Source organism: Chanodichthys erythropterus, chromosome 8, assembly GCF_024489055.1.
Source record: "Chanodichthys erythropterus isolate Z2021 chromosome 8, ASM2448905v1, whole genome shotgun sequence".
In the NCBI taxonomy this organism is placed as follows: Eukaryota; Metazoa; Chordata; class Actinopteri; order Cypriniformes; family Xenocyprididae; genus Chanodichthys; species Chanodichthys erythropterus.
The window spans coordinates 28,122,611-28,145,525 of NC_090228.1; the positions used below are offsets into that span (position 1 = coordinate 28,122,611).

Here is a 22,915-nt window from a genome sequence, read left to right on the forward strand (position 1 = left end):
GGGATGACAGAAGACCGCCAGGATGGTCGGAGTTTCTACAATCATTTGCCGAGTTAAACATTCCGTTTTCTACTGTGCCGAATCATAATCTTAGACCGGCAATTAATTATTTAAAAAGACCTGATACTGCTACACCGGAATATGAAAGTCCTTTAAAAAAAGTAAAAAGTTCTGATATTGTTACAGTACAGCGTAAATCGTCTTCTAAAAAACCAAAAAGAAAAAAAGTACATGATTGTGAATATTTTTGTTTCATGAAATTATGTGTATATGTATTGATTAAATTTGAAATAAAAACACAATAAAAAGATTTCAGTTTTAAGTCTTTATTTTTTAATCAAAGTAAATTGAAAACTCAAACATGATTCATATGAGTATTACAGGTTTGCGCACACTGAATACATGAGATTTTTTTTTGTTACACTTATTCGGTTTTAATCTTTTCACAAAGTATGCTACCATTTTATCATTTTTAATAGTCGTCATTATACAACTTCATAACATCGTTATAGCTACGTCTGTTGATCAAATGATACAGAAAAAAACACACAGTGTTGCCCGCAAGTATTCAATGCGAAATCCTGCACCCGTCTGGATGAATATACTACTTCAGATGCATTGGTTAGCAGAAAGTTTTTGATGGCTCTTGGAAAGCAGTCGCTGCCGGGGGGATTTCCAAAACTGTCGAAAAAATAGCCGGTACCGTCGCCATGTAAATAAACAGCCAGCCAATGTTCGTGTGGTAGCAGCGCGAGGTGAGTGTTTATTATTGATGCGGATGGTGAGTTCCTTAATGGCATTTCAGGTAGTTGATCGCTCTGGAGTACCCCAAGAAAATGAATGCTGCATGATATTTTGTCCATGATACCGGTGAGCTGTACTGTGTTCATTTCAATAGTAATCGACCAGTACCTGTCTGCGGTTAGAGAGTTCAATGATACTATCAAACACAGCGTAGGCCAGTCTTGATGAGCAATATGTGCTGACCGCACTCTTCGTCAGGTGTGAGGTTGAAGGCGTAAAGTGTGTATCCTTTCAGAAAGTCATCCCTGTCGATAGAGAGCACTTGGTTTTTAAGATGTCTTCCAGAGGCCATAGCCAGCTGATAAAATTCTCGTACAGCGGCCCTAGATTCAAAATTCGGCTGTAGCGGTTTGGCAGGAAATTGCTGACCGCCGACGTAGACTGCTAGGAACTCCAAATTGTAATGTTTGAAAGCGAAAGGGTTTTTATTGTAGGCACCTGTGAATGCATCGTTATCGACCATAGCCAGGACGATAGATTTTGGTAGCGTTCCTATAAACAAATTTTCTTGATTCGAAACACGGGACCCTGCTGGTATGGAGAAATTTTTTAGACAAACACGGTCAATGGGATACTTAGTTGACACGGTCAACGTAGTTGATAGCAAGGCCTGGGCATGACCCAGTCTTACAGGGGGTGATACAGAGACTTTCTTGACAAATAGGCTCGCTGATATAATATTTAATTTGTATGCCACATCGCCGTCCTTCATCAGACAGAATTCGTCTTTGGCTCTGATCATTCTCAGTTTAATGTCGACGTTATTCAGCATCAATTTTTCTTGAAAGAAAATATCACTGTGAATAGGGGCCAACAGTTCCACCACTCTGCTACCCGCTGTGTAGGCGGCCCTCTTTGCCAGCCCCTGATTGCGTCCGCTGGGGTCAGTCGCGTCCATATCCCCGGCTGTGTCTTTGTAAAACAAGCCTGCGGAGAAAAGCGATTCCAGCGCATCTTTACTGTAGTTGATCAGACTCTTGATGATACATCGGTAAGGATACATGCTCGAACTCTGAGATATCAAACGATCGGCCAGGCTCACGTCGACTTGTGAAAATATAGTAGCCCCGGGGTAATTTATCAGGCCAACCTTGGCATCTGCTGGTAAATCTTCGCCATTAGGCTTCGTGATTTTAAGACGCAAATACAACAGCGTGTTATTTAGGTCGACATAATCATCGCCATTCCCCGCTATAAAAAACTCCAAAGGTGAAGAGTCCGATATAGCCGATAAAGGAGGTACTTCTAAATAACTACTTTTCTCAATAACTGTCTGCGTCAGAGGAAGCGTAAATAAGTCCAGCTCAGACTTGATGCACTCTCCTGACATGCGGTGGAGTAATGCCATGTAGGAATATGGTTCTTTTAACTGATAAGTTTTGCTTTACAGCTTTCTTACGCTTTCTGCGTACGACTGAATGTTTCTTGGGACCACGCTTTGTTTTCTTCTTTATCGAATGACTACGCCTCCTTATACCCGGTGGTTTAGACATTCTCTTATGCGCCATGACCATCAAACCCGACCCGTCTTGAGATTTAGCGGTATCGTTATACGTTCTCGACAACGTGTTTGAGACGACGTTGGATACTATATTTTTAGCAGCCGATTTTAGGTGGGGTTTAGCAATACTGAACCCCCTTTTCAACAGCGGTATGGCCATCCTAAACAAACCTCTAAACAACCCCCTAACCCCGCCCCGCACATGACGCCACCCCCTGAATATCCCGGCAGACCACCGCTGATTTTGGTTATAGTTAACATAATCCGTAGCATCCATCCCGCAGGGGTTGTAATATGCCATTTTTTAAAAAATGGATTGTTTCGACGGTTTAAAGTGTAGTTTCACGATGACTTTGCCGTAAGAAAATGGTATTTCGCGGGTTTGGTCGTCCTTCAGTTTGATGGTAATATCTGTGATGAGCTCCTTGTTGACCGATGCATAATGTGGTTTGTCGTATCTAACACTGACAATATCATTGATCTCGCCCGTTATATGTACGCATCTCAAAAGGGGGCATACGAATCACCGACCGATTGATGTTGGATAATGTCGGTGTAAACGTACATAGTATAGAAACCGCCGTGGATATCGGTTTGATGAGGAGCAAATGTAGTTTGGCTCTTTGTAAAATCAGCATCTTTATGGTAGGTCGAACTAGGATACTGAAACGTTAGGTTTCGCAACCATATACATTTTGTTTTTTAAAGAATCATGACCGAATACAGCCGTCGGTACGAGAGCGTTACCTATCGCCCGGATCACTTCACGAATGTTCGCGTAGTACCCGCTGTCTATTTGTACCTTCCTTGATACAAAAAACTTTGATGAATCTTTAAACGGGTCTTGGTTTGGGGTAGGTTGGGTATGTTTTGGGACTGGCGCAGGGGTGGTGTGTAGGGTAAAAATTCCGTCTGCATCATTAAAGGAGTACCAACTTTTAGGATATTCAATTTCAACGAGCGCAACCTCCCATTTACCTTTCAAGTTGATAGGACTCGCTAACCTTGTTCTGTAACTAGAGATACTATTTTCCGGATAAACCGACAAAGAAGCGTTGCGCGGCAGCGTAACGTAGAATCCGTTGTCGCCCATGGTACCCCCGTTTACTCAAATGATCAATTCCTGTATGCGTTCAAGTGTTTTAAGGCGATTGCAAGTGCAAGTGCAAGTGTTTTTGTCTACATAACTATTAAATTTCGATGGCCATCCTAACCATTTCACTAAGACAAGTGTAGATCTCCCCTGTTTTTTCTCCCCTAAAATCTTTTCTATCTTAAACGCTTTGTTTTTGCTCACGATTATTTTTTGTAACTCTTTTTTTTTGAAAAATTCTTCTGTGTAGTTCTGTTCGTATTCTTTGGTGAATGGTAATCGACCAGTACCTGTCTGCGGTTAGAGAGTTCAATGATACTATCAAACACAGCGTAGGCCAGTCTTGATGAGCAATATGTGCTGACCGCACTCTTCGTCAGGTGTGAGGTTGAAAGCGTAAAGTGTGTATCCTTTCAGAAAGTCATCCCTGTCGATAGAGAGCGCTTGGTTTTTAAGATGTCTTCCAGAGGCCATAGCCAGCTGATAAAATTCTCGTACAGCGGCCCTAGATTCAAAATTCGGCTGTAGCAGTTTGGCAGGAAATTGCTGACCGCCGACGTAGACTGCTAGGAACTCCAAATTGTAATGTTTGAAAGCGAAAGGGTTTTTATTGTAGGCACCTGTGAATGCATCGTTATCGACCATAGCCAGGACGATAGATTTTGGTAGCGTTCCTATAAACAAATTTTCTTGATTCGAAACACGGGACCCTGCTGGTATGGAGAAATTTTTTAGACAAACACGGTCAATGGGATACTTAGTTGACACGGTCAACGTAGTTGATAGCAAGGCCTGGGCATGACCCAGTCTTACAGGGGGTGATACAGAGACTTTCTTGACAAATAGGCTCGCTGATATAATATTTAATTTGTATGCCACATCGCCGTCCTTCATCAGACAGAATTCGTCTTTGGCTCTGATCATTCTCAGTTTAATGTCGACGTTATTCAGCATCAATTTTTCTTGAAAGAAAATATCACTGTGAATAGGGGCCAACAGTTCCACCACTCTGCTACCCGCTGTGTAGGCGGCCCTCTTTGCCAGCCCCTGATTGCGTCCGCTGGGGTCAGTCGCGTCCATATCCCCGGCTGTGTCTTTGTAAAACAAGCCTGCGGAGAAAAGCGATTCCAGCGCATCTTTACTGTAGTTGATCAGACTCTTGATGATACATCGGTAAGGATACATGCTCGAACTCTGAGATATCAAACGATCGGCCAGGCTCACGTCGACTTGTGAAAATATAGTAGCCCCGGGGTAATTTATCAGGCCAACCTTGGCATCTGCTGGTAAATCTTCGCCATTAGGCTTCGTGATTTTAAGACGCAAATACAACAGCGTGTTATTTAGGTCGACATAATCATCGCCATTCCCCGCTATAAAAAACTCCAAAGGTGAAGAGTCCGATATAGCCGATAAAGGAGGTACTTCTAAATAACTACTTTTCTCAATAACTGTCTGCGTCAGAGGAAGCGTAAATAAGTCCAGCTCAGACTTGATGCACTCTCCTGACATGCGGTGGAGTAATGCCATGTAGGAATATGGTTCTTTTAACTGATAAGTTTCGCTTTACAGCTTTCTTACGCTTTCTGCGTACGACTGAATGTTTCTTGGGACCACGCTTTGTTTTCTTCTTTATCGAATGACTACGCCTCCTTATACCCGGTGGTTTAGACATTCTCTTATGCGCCATGACCATCAAACCCGACCCGTCTTGAGATTTAGCGGTATCGTTATACGTTCTCGACAACGTGTTTGAGACGACGTTGGATACTATATTTTTAGCAGCCGATTTTAGGTGGGGTTTAGCAATACTGAACCCCCTTTTCAACAGCGGTATGGCCATCCTAAACAAACCTCTAAACAACCCCCTAACCCCGCCCCGCACATGACGCCACCCCCTGAATATCCCGGCAGACCACCGCTGATTTTGGTTATAGTTAACATAATCCGTAGCATCCATCCCGCAGGGGTTGTAATATGCCATTTTTTAAAAAATGGATTGTTTCGACGGTTTAAAGTGTAGTTTCACGATGACTTTGCCGTAAGAAAATGGTATTTCGCGGGTTTGGTCGTCCTTCAGTTTGATGGTAATATCTGTGATGAGCTCCTTGTTGACCGATGCATAATGTGGTTTGTCGTATCTAACACTGACAATATCATTGATCTCGCCCGTTATATGTACGCATCTCAAAAGGGGGGCATACGAATCACCGACCGATTGATGTTGGATAATGTCGGTGTAAACGTACATAGTATAGAAACCGCCGTGGATATCGGTTTGATGAGGAGCAAATGTAGTTTGGCTCTTTGTAAAATCAGCATCTTTATGGTAGGTCGAACTAGGATACTGAAACGTTAGGTTTCGCAACCATATACATTTTGTTTTTTAAAGAATCATGACCGAATACAGCCGTCGGTACGAGAGCGTTACCTATCGCCCGGATCACTTCACGAATGTTCGCGTAGTACCCGCTGTCTATTTGTACCTTCCTTGATACAAAAAACTTTGATGAATCTTTAAACGGGTCTTGGTTTGGGGTAGGTTGGGTATGTTTTGGGACTGGCGCAGGGGTGGTGTGTAGGGTAAAAATTCCGTCTGCATCATTAAAGGAGTACCAACTTTTAGGATATTCAATTTCAACGAGCGCAACCTCCCATTTACCTTTCAAGTTGATAGGACTCGCTAACCTTGTTCTGTAACTAGAGATACTATTTTCCGGATAAACCGACAAAGAAGCGTTGCGCGGCAGCGTAACGTAGAATCCGTTGTCGCCCATGGTACCCCCGTTTACTCAAATGATCAATTCCTGTATGCGTTCAAGTGTTTTAAGGCGATTGCAAGTGCAAGTGCAAGTGTTTTTGTCTACATAACTATTAAATTTCGATGGCCATCCTAACCATTTCACTAAGACAAGTGTAGATCTCCCCTGTTTTTTCTCCCCTAAAATCTTTTCTATCTTAAACGCTTTGTTTTTGCTCACGATTATTTTTTGTAACTCTTTTTCATAAAAAACTCAGTTGATGATCTCACCGTCATAATCAGACAGTCTGTAAACAGAAGGATGGCGTGGAATACATGAGGATATTGTGAAAAATTCTTCTGTGTAGTTCTGTTCGTATTCTTTGGTGAATGGTCATCTCACTTTAGAAATTCGAACAACGTCTCCGACTTTATATTTAAATACCGCTTTTTCATTCTTCTTTATATCTCCGTACAGATTTTGAAACAGCAGGCCCTCATTTTCTTTGTTGACCTCCACCGGTCTCATCCTAATACTATGATGATAACTGGTGTTGTAGCCCTGCAAAATATCTTGTAAAATGTCTATGTAATGCCGGGAATTTGTAGCTGTTAAATATCGCCACATTCGACTTTTTAGCGTTCTAATAAATCGTTCAACGACACTGGCTTTCAAATCAGTAGCCGTAGCAAAATGATTAATGTCATGCTTTTTCATCACATCTTGAAAACGTTTGTTAAAAAACTCGGTCCCCTGGTCCGTCTGCAATTTCTGAGGTATGCAGCCATCTTGGAGTATAGACTCGAACGCTTTAGTCACCTCGGGTCCACTCTTATTCTTTAACACACGAGCCCATGCATACTTGCTAAATACATCGATGCATGTTAGCAGATATTTATTATTATCATTGTCTTTGGAATAGGCTGACATGTCAACGAGATCCGCTTGGAATTGGGTATCCGCTCCGTACACAATGAATCTATTGCGTTTGTAATTTATAGGGGCTGTTCTGTGTAATGTGTAAGCATCCTTCCCGGCCAACCAATTCGAAACCTCTTTTTTCGGTTAGACGTACTTCACTATCCTTTAAGACTCTTTTAATCACTTTTTACCACCTAAAGAGCCGGGGTTGGACGGTGTGTAATAAGCTTTCCTCATGAGCTCCGACATGTTGCCGTTTCAACCCTCACACAAGAATAAGACATACAAAAGGGGAGAATCAAACTTTTATTAAAAATGAAAAATATTAAAAAACAGGAAACATAATAACAACATGCCATAGGTAATAAATTAAAATAGGATTACATGATGACAACATAAAATAGGATTACATAATGTCAACATACCATAGGTAATAAAAGAATAAATTGAAAATAGGAATACATAATGACAGCACACTCTAAATAAGAATACATCGAAATGCTCTACACAGTAAGTAAACCGCTATAATGATATAAGATGACCGCATGCTCTAAGTAAGTAAGTACAAAAGATTAGTGATAGTCTAGCCAGAAAAGAAATTCACGGCATGACTTCCAATCATGGTCTAGGACATAGTTTCCCGTTGTTTCAACAATGTCACTGATGGTGACAGAATCAACATTATGGAATCTAACGAGTTCCACACAAACATCTGTTACATACGTGTAGATACAGAGGATGTCACTGATGCGAAAGCATTCGGTACTTTGAGTCATCACTTCCAGAACATTTCGTATCGTATCGCAATATGGTACAGCCCCTTTAACACATATGTTTTTCAAATCCTCCCATGAAAGAGATAACCACCTTATTTGTTCACAATATTTCCTGAATTTTGCTTCATGGGAGGAATCATCCTCATCATCTTCATAAGTAGGGTCATCATACGTATCGAGGGCTTCATCGATCAAATTTTTCAATAACGCAATCATTTGTCTTCTGTAATGTCCTTTTAACAGATTACCTATGATGTTCGTTTGGCTACATACAGCACCCATGGTGGCGGTGGGGTCTTGCTCACTCTCCATTCAAAATCAGGCGTTTTAGGTGAGTATAAACCAGCCATGTTTCACTCCTCTTTTTCCTTTTTACACAGAATGCCGCAGTGCCTATTTATATAGATGCGTTCTGACACACATGTGCAAAGCACATGTGACACTCGACCCTTTAAAACCCTCCGTCTGCCATTTGATCACCCAGAAGATGTCCAGAGGTTCACAGGTCAACATCGCTATTCAAAATATGCGGACAAAGTATATCGATCCCCGGAGAATCACCAACCATGTCAGAGGTCATTGGGGTGATATTACGGTCAAACATGGTTGGGGGATGGGAAAACTGTGTGGGTGGCCTGTGGGGGAGGGGAACGACGTGGGTGACCCCCAGAGGTCACAGGGGTCACAGAGGTCAAAGGTCATCATCAATCATTTTGACACAAGCTGCATCATATTACTACTTACGGTTAAGATGACAGAATTACAAAATATTATTACCAAGACAAATAACTTTCAACATCTATTGAGTGATGTTATCACATACCTTTCCAAACACTTTGAACCTGCAAGGACAACAGGTGCAGAAATATTTGAAATTATGAATAATGAATATGAGTAACAACTATGAATATGAGTAACAGAAAAAAACGTATGAATAAATGAAATATGGCGTAATTCAACAGTAATCCTACAGGACATGAAATTACAACTAATTTTAGATAGTTATCTATCCTCAGAGTTAACATTAAGTTATATCCTTTCTTTCTTTCTTTCTTATAGTTGTTGCTTAATTATTTATTTTGGGTGACTGAGTGATATTTGATATTTGGAATTAATGTCGTGGGGAGAAAACTTTGGGCTACAAAATGTGAAAGTCATGTCTGTACATCAGAACCTATGTACAGTTTCCATAAAGAGACTTATTAAGGCTTCAATAAATTTTCTTTCTTACACATTATAGCCAAATAAAGTTTTTTTTCCCCCAAAATTTTAATAACACGACAGGCCTAAAAGTTGTTTAGAATGCAAGTGCTACTACTACTACAGACCCTACAATATCCAAGCTGTAACCAAGTTGTCTTATTTTTTATTTATTTATTTAATTATTTTTTGTTGTCATAAACTATGTATAATTGATGTATAGTTATGTGTAGTTAAATAATGTGTAGCGGACGTTCGTGAAATTTGATGCATCAAGTAGTTCACTTACCTGTAGACTTGCTTAGACATCTTTCGAGTCATCCAGCATGGTTAATCACAGTGTAGCTACTTAGTAATTGGAGCATAGGTTTTTTTTTAATGTATTTTGCATAAACCCTTACTGCAAAATACTAAGCTTTCATAAGCAAAGCTGCGGCACACCGGTAATCTTGAATTTGAACGCCTGTACGCGCTGTGCATGAGAGGGGTGTGATCAGCACGCACACAAGCTTGATTGACACTGCTAAGACACTCCTCCTGGCTCTGATTGGTTGTTTCTTACTGGGAGCGGTGTATTTCTGCAAATGGCAATAGGACCACTGGGAGGAGCCAGAGGAGCTTGATTTTTTCACAGATTATCTGTCTCATATTCTAATGTCAGGACATAATGACAGGTTTAACAAATATGTAAAAAATACATTTTTACAAAAGTTACCTACTGCAGCTTTAAGCATCATTTAAGTTAATAATTAATGATTTTTACAACGAAAGTGATTTAATCAAAAACCTTAGCTCAATAAACCTTATCTAAGCACTGATGTAAAGCCAAAACAAACTCTGTTCATTAATTTTCTTATTACCACTGTGAAGCTGCTTTGACACAATCTGTATTGTAAAAAGCACTATATAAATGAAGATGACTTGACTTGACCCTTGAACAGATTCTGCTCTGCGCTTCAGTAATAGATTATGGCTGATTTATACTCCTGCGTCGAGTGTACACCGTAGCTACGACGTAGGCTGTGCATAGCACGCGTAGCATACGACGTAAGTCTGACATGTAACCTCTTCAAAAATGTAACAACAGCTGTGTCCCAATTCAGGGGCCGCGCACTTCGGAGTGCATGAAAGGGGTGGGGTTTTGGAGTGGAGGGTTGCCAGGTCTGCGCAACAAAACCATCCCAAACGTAGCGTAATCACAGCACAAGTGTAAAAGTATCCCAATCCCAGATGTGGAAACAACGAGCCAAGCTCATTACGTGGCTAGAGGCTGTGTGACAGACTGCTGACAGTTGATGTTTGTGTGTGCATTTTAAAGTTTTATGACTTTCTATTGGGTTTTGACATGCTTCACTGCCGGCGACGACGGGACACTGGATCAAAATATATGGTTAAACTATGTAATGTTAGTTTTATATCGTTAGCAACTAGTTAACCTTGCTTGTTTTTATGTTAAATGAAATGTTAAATGTGTCAGTTGTTTTAACTAAAAGAAACTTGCACTGACATCTTAAAATATACCTGCTATTTGTAACAGGCAAGAATTTTAAAGCTATGATGACCAAGACAAAATTTGGACTATAGTTTTTTAATAAAAATGTTCCCACAGTCAAAATAAAATGTTGACATATTTTTGCCATAAAGGTTTTAAAATGTAGGCTAAGTGTCACTAATTAAACTATACAGTTAATTGTCCACCTCTTGGATGTCTCCATCTCAAGAGAATGCAGAATTCAACCGACAAATTATGTTTTATAAACAAAGTTTGGAAGAAATACATTCAAACGGTCTTTCTAATCAGCACGAGAAGAGGAATAAATACACAGAAGATATATATATATATATATCTATATATATATATATATAGATATATATATTTTTTTTTTTTTTTTTTTTTTTACTCTATTAAATTATTTGTAAGTGTGAACCCATGAAAACCACTGCCACAGGTAATCAGACAATATTTATTTATTTGTTAAAGATTAATTTTTGGCATCTCATCATAGATTCAAATCTATAAATCAAATTTTTTTATTGCATTGCATTTTATTGCATTTATGAAGAAATGGTTCAGCACCTAAGGCTCTGTCGCTATTGTCTCAATGGTGTACAGTGTCTTTGGGTAGATTAGGATTGTTTGTGATTTGGTCTTAGTGACTTAGGAGTCCTCTTGACTACTCCTAACGTTTCACAGATTTAGGAGCTAGTTTTAACACTAAAATGCTTGTGAAATACTCTTAGAGCAAAAATTTAGGAGTCCTAAAATTAGGACTGACACGCCCATTATTTTTAAGAGTTTCTCCTAAATCGGCAATTTAGGAGCTACTTTTAGCCTTAAAATGTTTTGTGAATATGGCCCCAGATCTCTCTAGATATCTGCATCTTAACTTTTTACAAACCACTCTGGCTTTGTTTCTTTCATACACATCTTCTTAATGAGGTGTTGTTTTATCAAAATTTATAGATATCACCGTTACGGAGGTAAGCGCTTGCTTTAGTTGGGCTCCTGACCCTTGACAATTTGACTTTATTTCTTCTCCAATTTTTTGTAACTTTGTTTTTCTAAAGCATTTGTTACAATATAAAATTTTGAGAAAAAAATTGGGTTTGGATGCTTAATCATTGTTGTTGATTTGATCATCATACAGTGACCTTATTCACTGATCTTTGAATATTGTGTTTTCTTTTATGTAGACATCTGATAATGCATAAGATCCTGTCCTTCTTTGAAAGTTTTTATTCTTATGCAGAAATTTTTCAGACGGCGTCATGTAGCTTCACACAGACATCAAGATTCTGCGTATGATCCTCAACAATGGTGACAAAATTTTCAGATAAACAGATTAACTCTGAACATCACAAAACAAGCTACTAAAGTCACAAAATAATGATGCTCTATAACGGTGACTTCAAACTTTATTATTTTCTATAAAACACACACACAGAAGGCGAAGTTCTTGTGCAACTTTGTCTAAAAGTGACGAAAATTCTAAAATTTTACAGAACATTTGGGACATAAAACGTCCTCTTTTGGTAATGAAAGTGCTGCAGTTTAAGGTTCATTACATGATTTTAGGGGGACGTTCCAATTTGGTTATTTTATGGTCACATAAGAAAGTTACAATGAAGATATTTAGGACATTAAACTGAACGTTGCTACATGGTCATCTAATAACGTTCCCGATATGAGTTTAGGGGAACGTTCTATTTTGGTTATTTTATGGTCGCGCAAGAACGTTACAAAGAGGACATTTGGGAAGTTAACAGAACGTCCTATAGTGATAGTCCCCTAAACATTCCCAGAACGTCCTGAATGTTCCCTGAAGATCCACCAAATAACGTTCCCCAAACCTTAAAAGAACTCCACATCGTGACCATCTCTAAACATTCTGGGAACGTTACTAGACAACGTTCCTAATACCAGTGGACGTTCTGAGAATGTTCTGGGAACGTAAAATTTTTAGCAGGACAACCTCCCACATAGAAGGCAACGTTCTCAGGACCTTGCGCAACGTTCCATAAAAGTTCTCAAAAGGTGAAATTTCTGAACCTTTACAGAACATTCGGGACGTTCCTTAAACGTCTTCTTTTGGTAATGAAAGTGCTGCAGTTTAAGGTTCCTTATATGACTTTAGGGGGACGTTCTCTTTTGGTTATTCTATGGTCAAAAAAAGAACGTTACAAATAGGAAATTTGGGACATTAACAGAACGTTCCCACATGGTCCTCTGTTGGTCATTTAATAACGTTCCCGATATGACTTCAGGGGGACGTTCTATTTTGGTTATTTTATGGTCATGCAAGAACGATGTGGAATTCTTTTAAGGTTTGGGGAACGTTATTTGGTGGACCTTTAGGGAACATTCAGGACGTTCTGGGAATTTTTAGGGGACTATCACTATAGGACGTTCTGTTAACTTCCCAAATGTCCTCTTTGTAACGTTCTCGTGCGACCATAAAATAACCAAAATAAAACACTCCCCTAAACTCATATCGGGAACGTTATTAAATGACCAACAGAAGACCATGTAGCAACGTTCAGTTAATGTCCTAAATATCCTCATTGTAACGTTCTTGTGTGAGCATAAAATTAACCAAATTGGAATGTCCCCCTAAAATCATATAATGAACCTTAAACTGCAGCTCTTTCATTACCAAAAGAGGACGTTTTATGTCCCAAATGTTCTGTAAAGTTTTAGAATTTTTGTCACTTTTAGACAAAGTTGCACAAGGTCACGAGAATGTCGCCTCCTGTGTGGGTATTTTATACAAAATAATAAAGTTTGAAGTCACCGTTATAGAGGAGAGCGTTTGCTTTAAATGGGCTCTTGATTCTTGCCATTTTTAACATTTGATTTTTTCTGGCTGCTTTAACTGTGTTTTCAAATGTATTAGTTATAACAAAAAAAAGCAGGAGAAAGTCTGATCAGATGAATTTGGTTGTTTTGTGCTGGTGATTCAATCATCATGGAGTGTCTTGATTCATTGATCATCACCAAAATCTAAACTGAGTGTGTTAAATGTTACTTTTGCATTAATTGAAGGTTTTTTTTACCCCCTTTATTAGTTTTTTTTTTTATATACATTATGCAGAGTTTTGAGCAGTGTCTTTTAGACTCACACAGACATCATGAATCAGCGTATGATCTTCAGCGATGGTGACACTAAAATATCTTTTTTTGTGACTTTAGTAGCTTGTTTTGTGATTTTGTGAAATTTTGTCACCATTGTTGAGGATCATACGCAGAATCTTGATGTCTGTGTGAATCTACATGATACTGTCTGAATAATTTCTGCATAAGGATAAAAACTTTCATAATTTCAAAGTAGGACAGGTTCTCCTGCATTATGATGTCTAGGTGGATGAAAACACAATATTCAAAGATCTGTGAATAAGACCACTGTATGACTTTATATCATCAACGATCAAGCATCCAAACCCATTTGATCAGATTTTAATTTTCTCACAATTTTTTATTGTACCAAATGCTTTAGTTTTTCTCCAGTTGTTGTAACTGTGTTTTTCTAAAGTCAAATTGTCAAGGGTCAGGAGCCCAACTAAAGCAAACGCTTACCTCCATAACGGTGACATTTATAAATTTTGATAAAACATCTACACCTCATTAAGAAGATGTGTATGAAAGAAACAAAGTCAGAGTGGTTTGTAATAAGTGAAGATGCAGATATCTAGAGAGATCTGTTAGTGTTTAATGTTGTTTCTGTTATCTGAGTTTTGTGTGTCACCATTGTGCTGGAGAGTAGAGCCTGTGCTTCAGTCAGTGATGATCCAGAAACACTGATGCTCTGTCAGTCAAGTCAAGTCAAATTTATTTATATAGCGCTTTTACAATTGGTAATTGTTTCAAAGCAGCTTTACATATTAGAAGCACAGAAAAAAGGGAAGTGGTTAAAAATAAGCTGTACAAACAAGCGTGGTAATATGTAACATATACAAGATGGTGCTACATTAAGCCAATGTCGGCTGATTCCCAGGGGTGGAAAAAAACCCCTAGGAGAAAAACCCAGCGTGCTAACACTGGGAAAAAAGTCCTAGGAGGGAAAAAACCCCTTGGAAGATATATATAATATATGTAAATGGATATGGAGATCAAAATCTAAATTATACATTTTATTATAGAGATTAAAAATAGATTATATATAAATATATGTAAGCGGATACGGGGATTAAAAATCAGAATTATAGATGCAGCCAGAACTGGGTCTGTAGGCCCATTGTCTCCTGGGCTACATTGTAGGCAGGTCCAGACACAGGTTCTCCATCTGATCTGGATACGGCCTGGATCCAGCACCCGGCAAACCTCAGGATAAGCAGAGAGACTGATATTAGCGTAGATGCCATTCTTATTCTGATGTACAGGTATATCTAGTGTTATAGGAAATGTTCTCAGTTCCGGCCGACCTAATTATTGCAGCGTAACAATCCTTTAACGGATTTGAAAAATGTTAATGTATTGATAATGTGTTATGTGTATGCAAGAGCAAAGAGATGTGTTTTTAGTCTAGATTTAAACTGACAGAGTGTGTCTGCTTCCCGAACAATGCTAGGAAGATTGTTCCAGAGTTTAGGTGCTAAATAGGAAAAGGATCTGCCGCCTTCAGTTGATTTTGATATTCTGGGTATTATCAACTGGCCTGAATTCTGAGATCGCAATAGACGTGAAGGACTATAATGCATTAAGAGCTCACTTAGGTACTGGGGAGCTAAACCATTTAGAGCTTTATAAGTAAGTAGCAAGATTTTAAAATCTATACGATGTTTAATAGGGAGCCAATGTAATGTTGACAGAACTGGGCTAATATGGTCATACTTTCTGGTTCTAGTAAGAACTCTAGCTGCCGCATTTTGGACCAACTGTAGTCTGTTTAAATGCCGAGCAGAACAACCACCCAGTAGAGCGTTACAATAATCTAGTCTTGAGGTCATGAATGCATGAACCAACTGTTCCGCATTTGTCATTGAGAGCATATGTCGTAATTTAGATATATTTTTTAGATGGAAGAATGCGGTTTTACAGATACTAGAAACATGACTTTCAAATGAAAGATTGGTATCAAAGAGCACACCCAGGTTCCTAACTGAGGACGAAGGTTTAATGGAGCACCCCTCAAGTGTTAGAGAGTATTCAAGGTTTTTTCGTGAGGAAGTTTTTGGTCCAAAGATTAGGATATCAGTTTTTTCTGAATTTAATAATAAGAAATTTCTTGTCATCCAGTTTTTAATGTTAGTTTTGTGAATTTGTAGGTTTCGTCAGGGCGCGAGGAAATATAGAGCTGAGTATCGTCAGCGTAGCAGTGAAAACTAACACCATGCTTCCTAATTATCTGTCCTAAGGGTAGCATGTACAGAGTGAAAAGCAACGGTCCTAGTACTGAGCCTTGTGGTACTCCATATTGAACCTGTGATCGATACGACATCTCTTCATTTACTACTACAGACTGATAACGGTCAGATAAGTACGATTTGAACCATGCCAAAGCAGTTCCACTAATGCCAATATAGTTTTCAAGTCTTTTTAAAAGAATGTTGTGATTGATAGTGTCAAAAGCAGCACTGAGATCTAATAACACTAATAGAGAAATACAGCCACGATCGGATGATAGGAGTAGATCGTTTGTAACTCTAACGAGAGCAGTCTCAGTACTATGGTATGGTCTAAATCCTGACTGGAAATCCTCACAGATTCCATTTCTTTCTAAAAAGGAGCACAGTTGTGTTGAAACTGCCTTTTCTAGTATCTTTGACAGAAAAGGTAGATTCAAGATTGGCCTGTAATTTACTAAATCTCTCGGATCTAGTTGAGGTTTTTTAATAAGAGGTTTAATAATAGCCTGCTTAAAGGTTTTTGGCACGTATCCTAGTGTTAACGATGAATTAATTATATCAAGAAGTGGACCTACGACCTCTGGAAGCATTTCTTTCAGTAGTTTAGTCGGAATTGGGTCTAACATACATGTCGTTGATTTTGATGATTTGATAAGTTTAGATAATTCTTCCTCTCCTATAGCGGCGAATGATTCTAGTTTTACCTCAGGGACACTACAATGCACTGTCTGAAGCGAAACTGTAGACTGTTGCATGTTTATAATTTTCTCTCTAATATTATCAATCTTGCAAGTAAAGAAGTTCATAAAGTCATTACTGCTGTGCTCTATGGAAACGTCAGCAGTTGAATCTCTGTTTCTAGTTAATTTAGCCACTGTGTCAAATAAATACCTAGGATTATGTTTGTTTTCTATTAAGAGATTTGAAAAATAAGTAGATCTAGCATTTCTTATAGCCGTTCTGTACTCAATCATTTTTTCTTTCCACGAAAGGCGAAAAACTTCTAGTTTTGTTTTCTTCCAACTACGTTCAGCTTTTCTAACAGCTCGTTTTAGAGCCCGAGTGTGCTCATCATACCACGGCGTTTGATTAGTTTCCTTAATCTTCTTTAGACGTAAAGGAGCGACTGCATCTAATGTGCTGGAAAAGAGAGAGCCAATAGTTTCTGTTGCAGCATCGAGTTCTTCTAAGTTGTCAGGTATACTAAGGCGATGAAACTGCTCGGGGAGATTATTTATAAAGTAATCTTTAGTGGTAGACGTGATGGTTCTACAATATTTATGGCTGGGTGGTGGTTTTGTAGCCTTGGCTAATTGTATTATACACGAGACTAAATAATGATCTGATATATCATCGCTCTGCTGTAGAATTTCAACAGCATCAATATCAATTCCATGCGACAGTATTAGATCTAGGGTATGATTACGACAATGAGTGGGTCCTGACACGTGTTGTCTAACTCCAATAGAGTTTAAAATGTCTGCAAATGCCAATCCAAATGCGTCTTTGTTATTATCTACATGGATATTAAAATCACCAACAACAAGGACTTTATCCGCAGCTAGTACTAACTCTGATAGAAAATCAGCAAATTCTTTGATAAAGTCAGTATGGTGCCCTGGTGGCCTGTATACAGTAGCCAGCACAAATGTCAACTTACATAATGTTACATAAAGCACCATCACTTCAAAGGAATTATATTTGAAATTCTTTTGAATGATTCTGAATATATTACTATAAATTACAGCAACACCTCCCCCTTTGCCTTTCTGTCGAGGATTGTGTCGATAATCATAACCTTGAGGACTACATTCATTTAAAGTAATGTAATCGTCTGGTTTTAGCCAGGTTTCTGTCAAACACAGCAAGTCTAGTTTATTGTCTGTGATAATTTCATTTACAATAAGTGCTTTTGAAGAAATAGATCTAATATTCAGTAACCCAAGCTTTATCATTTGTTTATCTGATTTATCTGTGATTTTCATTTTTTGAACATCAATTAAATTTTTACCCTTAAAAGGTTTCGGAAATTTTTTGTATTTACTAGTTCGAGGTACAGACACAGTCTCTATGTGATAATATCTAGGTGAAAGAGTTTCTATGTGCTGTGAATTATCTGAGTTCTGTGACGTGAGGCGGCTAGCAGACGGTCGGTTTAGCCAGTCTGTTTGCGTCCTGATCTGGGCCCTGGTTTGTCATGTTTCAGCTCTAAGACTATTTGCCAAATTTCTAGATAGAAGAGTAGCCCCATCCCGGGAGGGATGAATACCATCTCTTTTCAACAGATCAGGTCTGCCCCAAAAGCTTTTCCAATTGTCTATGAAACCTATATTATTCTGCGGACACCACTTAGACAGCCAGCCATTGAGTGATGATAACCTGCTAACTATCTCATCACTCCGACGAACAGGAAGAGGGCCAGAACAAATTACTTCTGCTGACATTGAATTTGCGAGTTCACACACCTCTTTAATGTTAATTTTAGTGATCTCCGACTGGCGAAGTCGAACATCATTTGTGCCGACGTGGATAATGATTTTAGAATATTTACGTTTAGCATTAGCCAGCACTTTTAAATTTGCTTTGATGTCAGGTGCTCTGGCCCCCGGCAAACATGTGACTATGGTGGCTGGTGTCTCTATTTTCAGGTTCCGTGTAATAGAATTGCCAATAACTAGGGCACTTTCAACAGGATTCTCAGTGGGTGCGTCACTGAGTGGGGAGAACCTGTTTGATGTTCTAATCGGAACGGAAGAGTGGTGTTTGTTCTTGCCATTATGCCGCCTCACAGTCACCCAGTTAGCCTGCTGCGTGGCTTCTACAACCGGAACCGAATGTGCAGTGTTTACTAGGCTAGTCGCATCCAAAGCAGTATCTAAGGCCCTTTCATTCTCACTATCCTCAATTAAAGTTTGGATGCGTGTCTCTAATTCTGAGATTCTCTCTGTCAGCCTGACAATATCCCTGCATTTATCACATGTGTAAGTCTCACTGCTGACAGAAAGAGCTAAGTTGTACATGTTGCATTTAATACACATGATAATCGTCGGACATGACTGACCATGTGTTTGATGAACGCCGTCCGAAAAACTGCAACGCACACGGGACTCGCTTGCTGGATGTCTCGGTCGCTTGCCGGTGCCTGGGGCGAGGGTGATGTGCGGGACGCTGTACCTCGCGGTGGATCGATGAATGCCGGGCAGCAACGTCTCCACAGCTTCCCGATCTGGCGAGGACAGATCAGAATAACATACATCGGATAAATCCGCCATTTAATCGACAAGGAAGGTTGGTTTAGAGGAAAAAAGAAAGTAGACGGTAGCTAGCAGGCTAGCGGGCTATGGCTAACACTAGGTGATTACGCTGGTGGATTGCTAGTAATAAATCGTTCCGTTTAGTAATACTATGCAATAGGTTAAGTAATCTAGTGAAAAATAAGAAAGTTATATTATGTGAATAGGAATAAAGAGAAGGATTTAGGATAAACTCCACGAAGCTCCGAGTGTAGGTCAGACAGCAGGCAGACAGCAGCGTTGAGCGTTGACCTGCATGTTGATTTATTTAAAGACAGTAACTGTGTAGTTACTGATGCAGTGATACAGTAGTTACATTAGCTCATGCATGTGCTGCAGCTAATGACTTTGAAATTTAAAGAAACGGTTTCATAATATTAATCAAGGAATAACCTGTAAAGACCTTTAAGAAAAAATAGTTTTCGTTTGAACAGCCACTTTTATTAGTCAATTTAGCTCTAATTTTCAATTCATTTTTTTGACAAGGGCATTCTGAGAACATTTCCAAATAAAGTATGGTTCCCTAAATGTTCAGAGAATGTCTTGAATGTTCCCTGAAGGTCCGCCAAATAACGTCCCCCAAACCTTTAACACTCTGAGGTCTGAAAACGCCGGCGCGTTTTGCAGGTTTTTTTTCACATTGCAGCAAAACAGACTTAAAATACTCCATTTTTTGTCATAGAGACATAAGTAATATATCAATTGAAACTATAGAATATCTTCTTTTATTTGTATACACTCAGAGTAAAAACAAAATGTTGTGCTTTTTGTAAAATAAAGAAAACTAACATGATGCGTGATTTCTCCTCTCCCTCTGAACGAAGTCCAATCTGATAGTTCTCAGAAAATTAACTGTAACTTATGAATACTAATCACAGAAAAATTACACTTATGTCTAAAAAAACGTTAATATGTCAGGTTTTAAATCATGTAAGTCAAATCGAAAACAAACCTTCTGTGTTTATGTAATCTGTATGAAAAGAGAGCCATGTCAGAAGTCCGTAATTCAGCTCATTATCCGCTAATGCGGCCACGCCCACGGAGGGAGCGCTATTCAGACGCAAATTCAGAGGCAATACATGCATTCATCATCTCAATCGTGTATTTATTGTCTTGAAAAGTGTTTATCTGGATGTAAAAGTCATGGTTAGTGAGCTCTAGAAGACATGCAGTTAGTTCCTGTTTTATTTTCTTCTATAGATGAAGTTTATATGAGTTTTTGTTTCTTTAGCGCCCTCCTGCTGCAGTATAAATTGGAAACTCCATTCATGGAATAGCCTCTTCTTCTTTTAGATGAATTTGTGGACTAAAAATGCACAGAGCGCCCTCCGACTTCAAGGATGAATTGAAAACACCAGCGCTCATAGTAATGACAGTGAATATTAAATAAAAATAACTCCTCTGTATAGAAAATTTACATAAACATATGAGAATCCAATATTTCTCCAAATGTGCATGCTTTTAGACTAAAAGGCTATATTCAGACTCTTTGCATCACAGAAATACATTATATTTTAAAGTATAATATAAAACCATTACTTTATATTGTAATAATATTTTTCTGTATGTTTCATATATCATAATGAGCTTGAGACATCACAGAAGGTTTTTTTCACAGCCTGCCTGACTGAAATGCCTCATTAATATGCAAGTCATTTCAGCTCATTACTATCCAATTCTTTTGTCTTCTCAGGTGAGAATGGCCCATTTTCAGTGGTGATTCACGCCTCCACGCATACTGTGTTTCTTGGCAAAAAGTGTCTTACAAAAACTAAATCAATATATTGTTTTATATGAAGGAGTAGGCAGCATAATTTTTACATAATTTTGAAGCAAAAACTCTAGTCTACAACCTCCAATACCCTAAAGTATTGTAAACACAGATTTACTATACTTTTTTTGGCCTTATTTCAGTGACTTAAGTTTTTTGTTTTTTTCAATAACCACGCATAAATGTTATTCCTTCAAAAACACAAACATGTACATACATGTTCCTCACATATTATTGTAGCCTAGTTTGTGCTGAATACAGTGTAATGACACGTTTGTCATTAATATGTTTATGAACAACTGAAAAAAGCACAAATGTCAGGGCATGTCAAAACTTCTCCAGGCCCCAAATCAGCCTCAGACTCCAGAGGGTTAAAGAACTCCACATCTTGACCGTGAATCATGTTCTGAGAATGTTCTGGGAACTTAAAATTTCTAGCGAGGCTGTCAGCTAGTAACGTTCCCAGAACATTCAGAGACAGTCACGATGTGGAGTTCTTTTAAGGTTTGGGGAACGTTATTTGGTGGACCTTCAGGGAACATTCAGGACGTTCTGGGAATGTTGAGGGGACTATTACTATAGGACGTTCTGATAACTTCCCAAATGTCCTCTTTGTAACATTCATGCATGACCATAAAATAACCAAAATGGAACGTTCCCCTAAACTCATATTGGGAACGTTATTAAATGATCAACAGAGGACTGTGTGGGAACGTTCTGTTAATGTCCCAAATATCCTCTTTGTAACGTTCTTTTTTTGACCATAAAATAACCAAAATGGAACGTCCCCCTAAAGTCACATAAGGAACCTTGAACTGCAGCACTTTCATTACCAAAAGAGGACGTTTTAGGAACGTCCCGAATGTTCTGTAAAGGTTCAGAAATTTCATCACCTTTTGAGAACTTTTAGGGAACATTGCGTAAGGTCCTGAGAACGTTGCCTTCTACGTGGGTAAGACCAAATCACAAACAGTCCTAATCCACCCAAACACACTGAACACCATTGAGGCAATAGCGACAGAGCCTTAGGTGCTGAACCTTTTCTTCCTAAATGCAATACATTTTGATTTATAGATTTGAATCTACAATGAGACACCAAAAAAAATCTTGTCTGATTACCTGTGCCAGTGGTTTTCATTAGTTCACACTTACAAATGATCGAATAGAGTAAAAAAAAAAAAACACACACACACATTATATATATATATATATATATATATATATTAACTGTATATACTAGTTTAATTAGTGACACTTAGCCTATATTTTAAAACCTTTATGGCAACAATATGGTAACATTTTATTTTGAATAGGGCAACATTTGTATTTTTAAACCTTTATTTTAATATGGAAACATGACACCTCATTCTACAATATCGCTGACTCCTCCCCCATCAGCCAATCACTGTGTGTATAGTCCATAGCAACAAGGTCAACCCCGCCCTTACTCTTAGCTTAAGACTTCAGTCTATTCCTTAGTAAAAGTTTGTCTCAGCAGCTTTGTGAATAGGTTTTAAAAGAAAACTCTGGTAACACTTTACAATACAGTTCATTAGTTAACATTAGTTAACTACATTAGTTAACATGAACTAATAATGAACTGCACTTATACAGCATTTATTAATCTTTGTTAATGTTAATTTCAACATTTACTAATACATTATTAAAAGCTTGTTAACATTAGTTAATGCACTGTGAACTAACATGAACAAAGAATGAACAACTGTATTATCATTAACTAACACTAACGAAGATTAGTAAATACAGTAACAAATGTATTGCTCTTTGTTAGTTCATGTTAGTTAATCCATTAACTAATGTTTAACAAATGAACCGTATTGTAAAGTGTTACCAAAACTCTTAGCTAAGAACTTTTACTGCTATTTAGGAGAACTCTTAGTGGTAAGATAAAATGTTTTGTGAATACGGCCCCAGAACTTTAACTCTTTACTGTAAGAGTCCTTAACACCAG

General features: G+C 38.5%; 2 protein-coding genes across 2 annotated transcripts; both read right to left on the reverse strand.

Annotated features, from left to right (window-relative positions):
• Nucleotides 1-943: 943 nt before the first annotated feature.
• LOC137025111 (uncharacterized protein F54H12.2-like) lies at nt 944-2,152 on the reverse strand. Its single transcript, XM_067393143.1, has one exon. The coding sequence runs from the start codon at nt 2,150-2,152 to the stop codon at nt 944-946; it is 1,209 nt and encodes a 402-aa protein (XP_067249244.1).
• A 1,567-nt stretch (nt 2,153-3,719) lies between these two features.
• LOC137025112 (uncharacterized protein F54H12.2-like) lies at nt 3,720-4,928 on the reverse strand. Its single transcript, XM_067393144.1, has one exon. It carries the CDS (start codon nt 4,926-4,928, stop codon nt 3,720-3,722), a length of 1,209 nt encoding a protein of 402 aa, XP_067249245.1.
• Between the last annotated feature and the right edge of the window lie 17,987 nt (nt 4,929-22,915).